The 15,330-nt window shown below is 43.8% G+C and overlaps 1 protein-coding gene across 1 annotated transcript in view; it reads left to right on the top strand.

Annotated features, from left to right (window-relative positions):
• Positions 1 to 1,293: 1,293 nt before the first annotated feature.
• LOC127006598 (protein Wnt-4-like) overlaps positions 1,294 to 15,330 on the top strand; it is a 60,204-nt gene continuing 46,167 nt past the window's right edge. Inside the window, exon 1 of the mRNA XM_050876679.1 lies at positions 1,294 to 3,654. Within this exon, the coding sequence (XP_050732636.1) occupies positions 3,512 to 3,654 (143 nt within the window). The 5' untranslated portion in view covers positions 1,294 to 3,511. The remainder of the gene's footprint in view (positions 3,655 to 15,330) is intronic.

The raw sequence follows: 15,330 nt of genomic DNA on the forward strand, positions 1-15,330 counted from the left end.
GAGTAAGATTGAAGTGACCTTTAAACTAATTTTGTTGAAAGTTTGTACGAATGACGGAAAACAGAATGAGAAAAGAGTCGACCAGATGTCAATATTGAATCGCCTCGCTTGAGTAACGTTGCGGTAACTTAACCACGGGACCAACGATCAGCGGCGGGAGCAACGCCTAGCGGGATTTACTGGTTTTTCGTCTGTGTTTGCCTTTAAGTTACTTCCTTTGCCGTAAGAACTAAAATATACAGAAAAAAATATACAGATAAATGGAGAGACATAAATTATTGACCGCAGGATGCAATACATTCCCGAAAGAAACACAAGGCGTCAAAATACCTTGCTTAGAGCGAATTTATACTTTGTTTAACGGAGAATACGGAGAAATCAAGAGAATATATCAGACGAGTTAAAATTTGTAATAAAAGTGGTTGATATTGTATAATGGAGAGAGAGAGAGAGAGAGAGAGAGAGAGAGAGAGAGAGAGAGAGAGAGAGAGAGAGAGAGAGAGAGAGAGAGAGAGAGAGAGAGATAACATACCTGCCCCCCTCCGCAATCCCCCCCCTCGCTACCTTTACAAGCCTCCCCTACCCACTACCCCTCCCCCTCCCCTCTTCCCTCCTCCCCTCCCCACTTTTCCTCCCCATTACACAGTCCGCCATTAAGTTTAGGGACACCAAGACGCCTCATTCCTGCCCATTATCTAATAGCCGCTAAAATATCCCGAGGAGGAGGAGGAGAAGGAGGAGGAGGAGGAAGAGAATGGATGAGTAGGGATGCGATGGAGGAGAAGAGGCAGGAAAGTGATGTAAAGAGGGAAGGAGAAAAGGTGATAAGAAGAAAAGAACGAAAATTAGGAAAGAGAAGAGAAAGGGACGATAAGAGAGATATGGAGGAACATGAGAGAACAGGAAGACATAAAGAAAGAAAAGCAGAGGAAAAATGAAAAGGAAACGAAAATAAAAGACGAAGAGGAAAGAGGAGAGGAAGTGCAAAAATAAAAGACCATAAGTGAAAATTTTAACAACAAAAAAATGCAAGAAAACCTAATTTGGATGAGGACGTTTTGAATGATCGTGAGAAGAAAAGCAATTGACAGATGGAAGATTAAAAGAGGAAAACGACGGGAATCGAGATAAAAAAGAAGAGAGAAAAAAAAATAAAGAAGAAAATAGGAAAATGAGGAAGAAGACATGAGACTCACGAGTGAAAACAAATAAATAAAAAAATAAAAAAAATAGGAGGAAGAGATGAAATAAGTAGACGTAGTAAGGAAATTAAAAAAGTAAGAAGTAAATAAGAGGAAAAGTAGGAAGAGGAGGAAGAAGATGCAAAAGAGGAGTCCGAGGAGGCTGGCGCGAGTCCCTCCCTCCCCGCAGCGGCCCGGCCTTGGCAACGCTGCGGAGCTGCTCACGGGCAGCCCACTCTGCGGGGATTGGTCGGCGCGGCCTTCCAGAGGGACGCCGCCAGCCAACCAGCGCCGAGCCTCCTGCCCACCGCGAGTCACGGAACTTTGGGCAGATGCGTATGTTTCCCCGACCCGCGGCCGCCGCCTCCCCGTCACTGGTACGCACGGGGCCGCGACGCACGCCTCCGCACGTCGCGCCTTGCACACCGAAGACACGCGGCAAGTTGTCAAAACGAGGCGAGAATACGGCAACGAGGACAGCCGAGCCGCGCGCTGGAGCAGATCACGGCTGGCGGACACCACACACAAACACACACACACACACACACACACACACACACACGCACAGACGCACGCACGTACGTACGATCATCATCATCAGCAGCAGCAGCAGCAGCGAGCGGCGGCGGCGGCGGAGCACACCTGGTGAACTTCCAAGGTACAACATTCTGGGAGCATCAAACGCGGCCGCCACGCCAGCCCACCGCCACACACGCCGTCCGCCTCGCCGCGCCACACCTCCTCTCGCCCTCCCGCACCTCCTCCCGCCCTCCTCCATTAGCACGCCGGGCCCTAGAGGAGGCAGGGGCGTGTAGCCACAGTGGGGAGGCCGGCCAGCCGCGGACCTACCTGTTGGTGTCCACCTGAGCGGCTGTTTACATGGTGTTTAGGCGGCGTCGCATGTCGTGGCGAGTCAATAGAGGCGTGAAGGGGCCCGCACTCCTCGCCTGACGGACGGCGGCTAATAGCGGTGCGGACACGCTGACGAGGGCCTGTGCTGAGTCCGCTGCCACGCCACGGACACACGCCACGCACACCACACCCCTGCACCGCCTTCCCTCCCTCTGATCCTCGCGAAGTGAAATATTACAATACGGACACGCTGACGAGGACCTGCACGGACTGTCCTTCCCTCCACGGACACAAGGACACACGTACACGCCCTTTCATCGTCTTCCCCCTCGCCTCCTCTTCCTGCACCCTCGTGATGTGAAAAATTTAGACGTATCGAGTGAGATTGATCGCCGGTGGTTACGTTTGGCGGCGTCAAGTGGTGACAGACACAGTGCCCGGCGCCTCGGCACGGCTCGAAGGCAGCAGTGATGGGCGGCAGTGACGGCGGTGACGGATAGTGCCGGGACGTGCCGTGATGACAAGCAGTGAAGACAGTGAAGACAAAGGGACAGAAAGACAAAGGGAAGGGATGCTGAGAGGAGTGTTGACGGGAGATGAAAGGTGTTGAGGTGTTGAGGTGGTATTGGTGCTTCTTCTCTACCTCCTCCTCCTACTCCTCCTCCCACACTTCCTTCTCCTCCTCCTCCTCCTCCCTCCGCCAGGCCTCCTCCTCCTCCTCCTCCTCCACCGCCGGTCTCTGACGCAACAAGGAACACACGTGGTTTGGTGAGGCCTCAGGTGCTACGTACACACACACACACACACACACACACACACACACACACACACACACACACACACACGAGGCCAAACAGTGAATGCAAAAATGGAGCAAACGAGGAAATGCGTGAAAACTGACGTAAAGAGATGAAACTCAAACAAGACATTTCCTGACTGAACTAAAAGAGAAAAAGAGAAAAAAATAACTGCAAAAGAGAAGAAACAATATTTGAGGTGAATTAAGAGCAATTGAAAGAAAAAAGGATGCAAAATAACCAGTAATAATTAGACAGAATAAAGCAGAGGGAAGGAAAAATAAAAGAACGATTACCGAAATAAAAATATAAAAAAACTAAACGTGAATAAAGAAAAGGAAATACGAGAAGATAATTAACTAACAGAAAAGAAAAACAAAACAAGAAACAAACGTGACTGGATCTTGTGCGTCACCTGAACCGGAATAAGGCCAGGAAATACGTGTGTACCTGAGAGTGGGCGCGTGTGTGCGTAAGTGTAAGCGGATTTGTGTCCTGTGTGGGCGCGTGTAGGCGTGTATCTGAGACAGTTATGAGGTCAGTGAGCGTCGAGATTGATAGTGACATGGTGTTGAAAAAGTCGTGAGTTTGAGACGACTTTAACGACTACTACTACTACTACTACTACTACTACTACTACTACTACTACTGCTGCTGCTGCTACTACCGTTACTACACATCATGGAGGCACTACTACTACTACTGCTACCACTACGGCTACTACCACGACTACTACTACGACTACTACTGCTGCCACTACGACCCCATCATCTTCAAGTCGTCGTCTTCGTCCTCGCCTCCGTCATCGTCTTCACAATTCCGGCGTAAGTACAAACACACACACACACACACACACACACACACACACACACACACACACAGTTTTTATGGTGTTTTGTCATTTTTCACTCGGTTTTATATTCCCGCGCGTGAAATGTAGCCGTGTACGTACGCACATGCACGTTATCTGAACAGTCATGGAAATGCACAAACACACACATAAAAACAGTCATGAAAACACGCGTACATGCAGTAAAGGAATTAGCAGGAAGAAGGTTAGGACAGGTCACGTGAGCACACACACACACACACACACACACACACACACACACACACACACACACACACACACACACACACACACATTCAAAACAAATAAAATAAACAACAACAACAACAACAACAACAACAACAACAACAATAATAATAATAATAATAATAATAATAATAATAATAATAATAATAATAATAATAATAATAATAATAATAATAATAATAATAATAATAATAATAATAATAATAATATCAGTAGTAATAGTAGTAGTAGTAGTAGTAGTAGTAGTAGTAGTAGAAGAGGCTCTGAGAATTCACAGTACCAGAAACACCAAATCCTACCACATGTTATTACGCACAAACACACACACACACACACACACACACACACACACGCACACACACAGGTAAACATACAGGTGGGTTCAGGTAAATCCGCACACGGCTTAACCTCAAGACAAAGACACCTGCTGACGGACACACGAATAAAGGCGGTGATGTGCAGGGTGGTAACAGGAACATGGGGGGGGGAAGATAGATAGATAGATAGATAGATAGATCGATAGAGAGAGAGAGAGAGAGAGAGAGAGAGAGAGAGAGAGAGAGAGAGAGAGAGAGAGAGAGAGAGAGAGAGAGAGAGAGAGAGAGAGAGCATATATAGTAAATCAATCCACCATTCGTATTTAGCAAAGAACGAATCCAGAACAAAAATAATGAGCAAGAAATCTAATGAAGTATGACAGGAGGGATGAAGTGACCAGAGGACGTAAGAATTTATAGTCACGGCAACAAATATTATGCAGTCGAACGGGAAGACAGACAGACATAAAGGCAGCGGGGCAGAAAGGTGGAGAGGGAAGCAGACAAAGACAGACAGACACAAAGTATGACCACAAGTTTCACGAACAGGGACCTGAAATCAGAATATTGATGATGATGATGATAAAACAATAATAATAATAATAATAATAATAATAATAATAATAATAATAATAATAATAATAATAATAATAATAATAATAATAATAATAATAATAATAATAATAATAATAATAAAATAATAAAAACATCAACATTCAATGACAATCACTTCACTAGTCCCATCGGCTCCTCTAAGTCACCCTAAGGAGGTATAAGGCAGGCTGAGTTAGGAGGACGCACCAGGCTTACTGTTGCTGAGTCTAGCTGCCATAAATCAGACTTAGCACAGGTTGGAATCAAGGGGTAGACGCGAGGGTAGTTAGCTTAAGCCCGGGAAATGTACTCATGGGCAGCTCAGAGCATAAGGTAGTCAAGGTTAGGTACAGCTGATTGCTATGACGTTCTTAAGGTGTGTTGTAGGTGCATGGAAGAGTAAGGCTGGTTTTTGGCGGGGTGAATTTGGAGTATGTTAATGACCCCCATATTTAGTGTCTCCCAGGCCCTGTCAGGATAAAGAATTTGGTGACACACGACTATCCCATTACGGCAAGGCAGATTATGGTTGTGTCTGGCAAGGAAAATTTGGGGCAATTTTCCTCAATCCTGCCAGAAATTGGTCACGCGATACGCATGTCAAGGCAAAGGATTTAAATAATCGCGTATGAGTTTAGGCAAGACTGAATGTGGTTGTTTATGTTAAGGTAAATTTTGGCCAAGTTACTAAAATGCCGCTAAAACATCGGGCAGACGGTACACACGTCGAGGCAAAAGATTTAAATACGTAGCTTTAAATACTGGGCAAGGCTGAGAAAAGTTGATTTATGATGAGAAAAATCTGAAGGAAGTTATTAAAATCTCATACAGGACATCGTTGACACGTTATATATATCAAGGAAAAGAATTAAGTATAAATTTAGGCAAGGCTGTGAAAGGTTAGTTTAGGGAAGGTGAATTTTAGGTAAGTTACAACAATCCCGTTAAAGCCTCGGCCACGCCCTGCGAATGTCAAGGCGGAGAGGAAGGACACGCACGGCTAAACTTGGGCAAGGCAAAGTAAGGTTAGGATTTTATCAACCTAAATGTGGGGTGACTTGCCAAACTCCAAGTGAGAACATCGGCCAGAATCAGTTCAAGTTAAGGAATCAGGCAAGGCAGATATAAATGTGTTTTTTTCTGTGCACAGCAAGACAGATTTGAGTAGCTTGCCATAACATAGGTCAGAGCATTGACCAGGAAAAGTGCAATAAGGCAAAGAGTGAGGCAACGCAGGGTTTAGTTTGTGTAGAGAAAGGCAAATTCTTGGCGCAGTAAATTTAAGGTGGGTTAAGTTACGGTCAAGTCTCTTTTCACGCCCGCATTCACAAGCTACGATCAAATCTGGCAAAGAATCAGGAAAAGGAAAGATTTGGTCTTGTACAGTCAGGTGGATCTTTAGCTAAGCAAATTTGGGATGAGTTACCGAAGTCTTTGATAAAGCACGCATCTGCAAACTCCGATAAAACAAGACAAAGGATCAGGAGACGGAAGGTTATGTTTATTTTGTCCGTGTACCGCAACGTAGATTTCTGAGTAAGCAAATTTGGGGTGTGTTATCGAAGTCTCTGATGAGGCCCGCACCCACAAACATTTCGGCGCCTGAGAACCCCAATATGAAAAGGCTCTCGTACCTACTATTATAACTTTCATGGATGGGCGGCTTTGTGACCATGCAGCGGTTGTAGTTTTAAAAGGCCTCTGCATCATGAACAGGTATGACACACACATGAGTATCACCCGAAGTAAGACCAACCTGAGCATCGGAAAAGCTCTGGCAAGTCACGGATGAGAATTAGAAGAGACGCGGATGAGCTTCGTCTGGCTGTGTTATGTATATGTTTCCGGGTAAGTTCAGCGAAGTCTCCGCCAGCGCCACCAGCAACAACCTGTGCAAGAGACCGCTCAGTAACAACACGAAACTAACACACGAGGAGACTGAAGTTTTGTGTTGAGTTATGAGTGTTTTTGCAGCAATAGATGAAACTCGCGTGAAAAAAAAACAATAGGAGACAGGCAAAGACAGGGAAAAATATGAAACAGAGAAACAGATGTAGACAGACAGATAACTAAAAGAGGGAAGTAGGGAAAGAAAGAAAAGCAAATACAGACAGGCAATAGAATAGCATGTGAAAAAAGGAAAGGAGACAGGCAAAGACAGGGAAAAATATGAAACAGAGAAACAGATATAGACAGACAGATAACTAAAGAAGGGAAGTAGGGAAAGAAAGAAAAGCAAATACAGACAGACAATAGAATAGCATGTGAAAAAAGGAAAGGAGACAGGCAGAGAGACAGGCAAAGAGAGGGGAAATATGAAACAGAGAAACAGGTATAGACAGACAGATAACTAAAAGAGGGAAGTAGGGAAAGAAAGAAAAGCAAATACAGACAGGCAATAGAATAGCTTTGCAAACAGAAGAAAGGAAAGAAAAGACTAACCGAAAAAGGTGAGAAAATAAAAATACCAGAAAAAAATATAGCAGACGGTGAAAGAGATAGAAGAGTAGAAAACACACACACACACACACACACACACACACACACACACACACACACACACACACACACACACACACACACTTCATAACAGGATCTTGGGTAAACACGTGCGACTCTCTATTAGAATCTTCAACTTGTGACGAGAAGACTTGAGGATCCTGGAAGCTGTTTAGAAGGCAACCCTCATCTCCTCCTCCTCCTCCTCCTCCTCCTCCTCCTCCTCCTCCTCTTTCTCTTTCTCTTCCTTCTCCTTTTCGTCCTCGTCCTCGTCCTCCCAAACATCCTCCTCCTTCTCCTCCTCCTCCTCCTCCTCTTCCTCCTCCTCCTCCTCCTCTTTTTCTTTCTCTTATTCCTCTTCCACTTCCTCTTTTCCCCCTTCTCCTCCTCCTCCTCCTCCTCCTCCTCCTCCTCCTCCTCCTCCTCCTCCTCCTCCTCTACCTCTACCTCTTCTTCCTCTTTCTCCTCCTCTTCCTCTTTTTCTTTCTCTTTTTCCTCTTCCACTTCCTCTTTTTCTCCCTTCTCTTCCTCCTCCTCCTCCTCCTCCTCCTCCTCCTCCTCCTCAGTGTTCCAGGAAGTCAAGAGGGGAAGTCTTACATTAGGGAACGAACTCGATGAATAAATGAAAAGCGATCGAAGGGAATTTTTGTAATGTTTTGTTGAGGTGTGTGTGTGTGTGTGTGTGTGTGTGTGTGTGTGTGTGTGTGTGTGTGTGTGTGTGTGTGTGTGTGTGTGTGTGTGTGTGTGTGTGTGTGTGTGTGTGTGTGTGTGTGTCCAAAATAGAGACAAACAGACCCAGACAGACGGTCACAGACAGACAGACGGAAATAGATAAAGACAGAGATAATGACACACACACACACACACACACACACACACACACACACACTAGAAAAAAAAAATATATATATACTTCCTTTCTGCCTTTCTTCCTTCATTTCTTTCCACACTAGCAATAAGAAAGACAGAAAAGAAAGAGGAAACGAACGGAAGAAAGAATGATAGATGAAGAGCAAGAAAGCGAGCAGACAGGTATGCATTCACAAGCACAGGTAGGCAAGCAAGGTAGGCAAGGCAAGCAAGGTGAGGCGAGGTACACACACACACACGCCAATCAATACAGGCGTCACCAGGTATGCGGAAATCATGTGCAATTCCACTACATTGACAAGCACAGGTGTCATAAAAGTTACCTGCGCGAAGAGAAATTAGCTAGAGGAAGAGGAGGAGGAGGAGGAGGAGGTAGTGGAGCCTGTAATAGATTGCATAAGTGGTAAACCGTATTTCTGGGCCAGGTGATTTGCGTCATTAGGGAAAATTACGTCGATTTGCAGGTGAGTGAGGAAGAAACAGGTGAGGGTACGTTTAGGACAGGTGAGGAGGAGTAGGAAGAGGAGGAGGAGGAGGAGGAGGAGTGGACGATGGAGGGCAAGAATCGGAGAAGTAGGGTGATAAAAGTGAAGAAGGAGAAAGTGAGGTAAAGGGAAAAGATAGATAGATAGATAGATAATAGATAGATAGGCGGAATAACAGACAGATATATAGATAGATAGACAGACAGACAGAAGACAGAGAGAAAGAGAAAGAGATAAAAAGATGAAGAATATGACAAGATGAGGAGTGAGAGGATTGAGGAAAGTAAGGAAAAGAAAGGGAGAAGAAGGAGAATGAGAGAACGGAAATGAGGGAAGAAAGGAGGGATTAAAGTGAAGGGAACGACGGTAATGAGATGAGGGGAATGAGGCGAAAAAAATGAGGTGAGGGGAATGAAGCGAAGAAAATGAGGTGAGGGGAATGAAGAGAGTATAATGAGTAAGGAATTGAAGGGAGGACTGAGGGATTGGGGGGAATGACCTGAGGGGAATGAGAATGAGGGGACGGGATTTTTTTTTTTTTTTTTTTTTTTTTTTACAACAATGGGGACAGCTTAAGGGCACAAAAAAAGGAAACAATGATAAAAAAAAAGCCCGCTACTCGCTGCTCCTAAATGGGAATGGAGGGGAATGAAGGGGAGCGACTCGAGTTACAACGTTCTTCCCCTCATGATCAGATATGTTTTGCTTCCTTACGTTAATCTGTTGTTTAAATGACATACTTTTTCTCTCTTTCCCTCCTCTTATTCATTCCTCCCATTTTTTCCCTTTTCTTCTCCTTTCTGTTCTTTTTCTCGATTTCTTTTTCCTTTCATTCTACTATCATCTTTGCGTTCCTCTTCATCTTTATTCTTTCTTTTCTCTTTCCTCTCTTCTCCTTCCTCCATTACTCCCATTCTCTACCTATTTCCCTTTTCTCCTTCCCTTCCGCCCAGTAACAGATGACACACACACACACACACACACACACACACACACACACACACACACACACACACACACATTTTACGATACAAATGTTCATGCACACACCCAAATCCTCCTCCTCCTCCTCCTCCTCCTCCTTCTCCTCCTCTCCTCCTTCCCTCCCCCTATCCCTCCTCCTCCTCCTCCTCCTCCTCGTTGCCCGGAGACAGAGGAAGATGAGTGGTGTGAGGATCGATGGGGAGGAATGGGGAAGAAGTGGAGTGAAGAAGTGAGGTTAGGAAGACGAAGTGGAAGGGGAATGTGGAGTGGGGAAGAGGGCAGGAGAAGACGGGATGGAGTGGAGAGGTATGGGGATGTGTTGTGGGGAGAGAAGTGGAGTTAAGTGGAGCAAGGAGGAGAAAAGACGTGGGAAGAGAGAGTAGAGAGTGGAATAAGTATTGATAGGAGAGGAGGAAGTGGAATAGGAAGAAGAGGAAGAGGAGAGGGAAAACAAAAAATCAAGCAGAATGATTAGTGAGTGAAAAACAAACAAAACAGAACAACAAACACAAAGAAAATTCCAAACATTTGAGACGAACAAGATAGTAAAGAGAGAATCATACGATAACACAAACAAACAAACAAACAAATTAACAAAAAAAATCACATCCACAAGGCCACAACAATATTAAAATAACAAAGCAATAACAAAAAGGGAAGATAACAAAACAAAGAGCAAACACAAACAAACACATCCTTTTAAAAAAACAGCACAAGACACACAAAAAAGAAAAAAAAACAAAAAACAAAAATTACAACCTTATATAAACACACAAAAACGAAAGAAACGAAAGAAAGCAAACAAAAATACAAGAACAACGACACAAAAGCAAACAACCGCAAACAAACAAGAAGCAAACAAAGAACAATGGGAACAAAAGCAAAAAAAAATAACCATTAAACCATAACAAAAAACAACAACAGCAACAACAACAACAACAATCACAGCCAGCAGGTAGGCCGTGACCAGCTGCGGGCCTGGGAAAACAACGCTAGGCCTACACGCGCGGCCCCTGTCGGCAAAAAGTGCATTCCGACAGTAAAATAATGTTATGCCGGAGCTTAAAGAATGCGGCATGACGGACGAGGAGGAGGAGGAGGAGGAGGAGGAGGAGGAGGAGGAGAAGGAAGAGGAGGAGGAAGAGGTAAAAAGGATGTACAGTAAAATTAAGAAGCAAGAGAAGAAGGAAGACGAGGAGGAGGAGGAGGAAGAGGAGGAGGAGGAGGAGGAAGTAAAAAGGATATGCAGTGAAAGTAAGAGGCAAGAGAAGAAGGAAGACGAGGAGGAGGAGGAGGAGGAGAAGCAAGAGAAGGAAAAGGAAAGGACAAAAAAAAACTCACAGGAAAATAAGAGAAATCAGAAGGTAGAGTAGAGGCGTTAATAAAAAAAATTGGAGCAGAGAAGAAAAAGAAAACAGAGGGAGAACGAGAAAAAGACAAAGGAAAGAGGTGGAAGAAAAGGACAAGAAAGAGGAAAAAGAGAAGAGATGGGAGAGAGGAAACAAGGAAAGAGAAGCAAAGGAAAAAAGTAGAAAAAGAAGAGGACAAGATGGAAAAAAGAGGAGGAAAAGGAAAAGAGATGGAACGACGATAAGGAAGCTGAGTAAAGAAGGAGTAGGAGAGGATAAGAAAGAGGAGAAGGAAGAGGAAGGGACGAGGAGATGGGTGAGTCTAGATTAGGTGAAAGGAAAGACTTGTGAGGGAAGAGGGTGAAGAGGAGGAGAAGTATGAGGAGGAGGAAGGGAAGTTGAAGCCAGATAAAAGGAGGGAAAGAGGACGAGAAAAGGGGAGGAGGGGAAAGGGTTACAGAGGAATACATTAAAGAAAGAGGGAAAGGAAATGGAAAAGGAAAGTAAAAGCTGAGAGGAAATGAAAAATAAATAAAGATGGGATAAAGGAAAGGAGAATGAGAGGAGAGTGAGAGGGTTACAGAAGGCGAGATTAAAGGAAAATAAGGAAAAGTAAAGAAAAGGAAGAATGAAAATGGGAGAGCAGGAGGTGGAAATTAAAGAAATGAGGAGATAAATGGAGAAAGAAGGAGGAAAGGGAAGGAAAAAAGAAAAGCGAAGGAAGAAGCAATAAAAGGTGGGATATAGGAGGTAAATATATAAGGGGAGAAACGGTGAGGAAAAGGGGAAAGGGAAGGAAGAAAATAGGAAGACAAAACGGGTAAGGAGGAAAAGGGAAAGTAAAGATGAGGGGAAAAATGGAGGGAAAAGAGGGAAAGAGGGAGGGAAAGGGAGAGAAATTTGTCTGTAGTTGTTTATAAGGAATTAAGTTAAAAAAAATCGAGAGAAGGGAAGGGAGGGAAGTGAAGGGAAAATCAGTCAGTCAGTCAGTCAGTCTCTCTCTCTCTCTCTCTCATTTTTACTCTGCACACGTGTCGATCAACGAAAAAGCAAATAAATAAATGAAGATAGACAGATAGATTTACTGAAAGATTGGCGCACATACAGACAGATAGATATAGATAGGTAGGTAGATACACACACACACACACACACACACACACACACACACACACACACACACACTCCGTGACGCAACTGGTTAGGGCACTGCGCTGCCAGGCTTCACAGCGGCGGCGGCGGTTCGAGCCCGCTCAGGCCGGATTCTTTCCGTTGACTAGGAGTGGTTACTGTCCCCCCTTGAGCAAGGGGGATGGAGTGTGTGGTGTGTGAGGTCCTGGCAGTACCCAGAGATTGACGATAAAGAGCACTTGCTCATGTCGGGAGGGTACCTGCTGGCGATTACGAGTCCAACACGTGATCAGGCCGTGATGAATTAAACACACACACACACACACACACACACACACACACACACACAACAAAAAGAAAGAGAAAGAGAGGCAAAGACAGTGACAGACAAAATGACACAAAAACACGGACAGAGACGTAGACAGAGACAGACAACGAGAGAAAGTGAAAGACAGACAGAGACAGAGACCAGGATACAGAAGGAGACAGAGAGACAGAGGCAAAGAGACTAGAATCGGCAATAATCTTTCTGTGACATTCAAGAAGACACAAAATAAAAGACGAAGAGAAATAATTCACGGAAAAGAAACAGAGAAAAACACTAATACTCTTTTCTTTACTGTAACCTTCAGGAGAGAGAGAGAGAGAGAGAGAGAGAGAGAGAGAGAGAGAGAGAGAGAGAGAGAGAGAGAGAGAGAGAGAGAGAGAGAGAGAGAGAGAGAGAGAGAGAGAGAGAGAGAGAGAGAGAGAGAGAGAGAGAGAGAGAGAGAGAGAGAGAGAGAGAATAATGACGCTTACTGTAACCTTTAAAGAGATTGATAAATGGACACAAAAATTAAAATATGGGAGAAAATCAGAAAAAGAAAAAATAGAGGGAAAAAAGTACAGTAAAAAGAGAATCGTTTAACTTTGACATTTAAGAAGATAATTTGAAGGGATGAATGAAAAAAGTGACTGAAGAGAAAGAGAAAGTGATGAGAGAGAGAGAGAGAGAGAGAGAGAGAGAGAGAGAGAGAGAGAGAGAGAGAGAGAGAGAGAGAGAGAGAGAAACACCTAGGTAAGAAAAGTAGACAGCAAGAGAAACACACACACACACACACACACACACACACACACACACACACACACGGGCGGCCCATAATAATAAATGAGAGGCTGGGTAAGCAGTACTCCGCCCGGCCCCGGTGACATTCGGCGGGGGGCGGGGGTCGCTGCATCATTGAGGGCCCGCGTAGGTCACCGCGGCGCTCGATACCTTGTTTACGCCAAGCACACCTCGCGCCGGCAGTCCTGGACGATGACACACCTGGAGAGAAACACGCACACACGCACGAACCTAATACACACAAACAAACATGAAGAGATACATACATTTAGACGGATACATACATGAATACATACATTTAGATGAATTTAGATGAATATATACATTTAGACGGATACAAACAGACGATGCACACACTCAACACATAAGCAAACACACATACATATACATTTAAAGGGCTGCGGACGGGCGGACTGACAGATATTTAAACATACAGATACATTCATACATATTCGTATATACATTACGTACATAAGTTGATGCATACAAGAAAACACGAAATCAAACAGGCAAACAAACACACATAGGAAAGATTGGTTATTGTTAGTAGTTAGGTTTGAATAGTTAATACATGCATACATACATACATACATACACTAGATACACACACACACACACACACACACACACACACACACACACACACACACACACACACACACACACACACACACACACACACACACGCTTATATTCCCTTTAACGATGCACCAATACGCATAAACCAGACAAAGAAATAATACTAACTCCCTTTGGCCTTAACGAGCGGCGGATTTAATGAAGCAAAAATGAACCGTGGACACCAACAGGATTAATCATGATTGGTGTTGGAAGCGAGAGGGAGGAAAAAAAAAGAGATCTGGCAATAGTGTTCAATGTATGAGCTGAAACTATATGCGGAGAAAAAGTTTGATTGGGTATTATGCATCAAAGTGTTGGATTAATGGTTACCTGCGTAGTTGAGAGAGAGAGAGAGAGAGAGAGAGAGAGAGAGAGAGAGAGAGAGAGAGAGAGAGAGAGAGAGAGAGAGAGAGAGAGAGAGAGAGAGAGAGAGAGAGAGAGAGAGAGAGAGAGTCAGAAAGTTGAAATTATACATAACAAACTAGTGACTTGAAATAAACGACAACTCTTCGACCTTTCAACATACAAGAGATTAGATGACGAAGTGACACAAAAAAGAACTACAGGTAAACACTATGCAAAGTAAACAAATGACTTGAAACAGAACACAAACTCTTCTAGGTGTAAAATCTGGAATAGGAATACAATTAAATAATAAAAGAATGAAAGAAAATCATATAAATCAAATAAAACACTAATAAATTAAATACTAAGAAAAAAAATGAAAAAATAATGAATAGCTAGGTACCTGAGCGAACGACTGAGGTGGGAGGACTTGCTTGCTACCTGAGTACAATTAACAGGTGCATGATTTATTAACGGCCGTCATCACGCCTCTCTACCCGGTACTACGATAGTGATAGGCGTGCAATAAACCTTTCGCGTGTGCATGCTATCACGGTGCGGGTCGATGACGTGAAGTGAACAAGTAAAGCCAGGTAACTTGGTGGTGGTGGTGGACGTGAGGGATGGGTGGAGATGAAAAAGAGAAAGGGAGAGAGGAAAGGGCGAAGGTCAAGCACTGGGAGATAGATAGATAGATAGATAGATAGATAGATAGAGATAGACAGTTAGATAGATAAGTCGAAAAAAGTGTAAAGGAAAAAAAACAGAGATGGATAGATTAAAAAAAGACAGAAGATAGGGAAGAAGGACACAACATCAGCACAAAACCATATATATAAAAACATAACAATAACAATCATAAAAATCATATTCCAACCCGCCCGCAAAACAGATAGGGACAGACAGAGGTAAATAGACAGAGCAGAAGAGGAAGTAAGACAAAGATTCGGTACAAAGACGTATATAAAACAAACAATAACAATCACAAAATTCATAATACAACCCTCTCCCACACCACACACAATCTCCACCCCATCAAACATAACCACAACACAACAAAACCCTTCAAGTAAAAAAAATAACAATCTAAAACTCTAAAAAACG

The sequence above is a fragment of the Eriocheir sinensis genome, chromosome 33 (genome assembly GCF_024679095.1).
Source record: "Eriocheir sinensis breed Jianghai 21 chromosome 33, ASM2467909v1, whole genome shotgun sequence".
NCBI lineage: Eukaryota > Metazoa > Arthropoda > Malacostraca > Decapoda > Varunidae > Eriocheir > Eriocheir sinensis.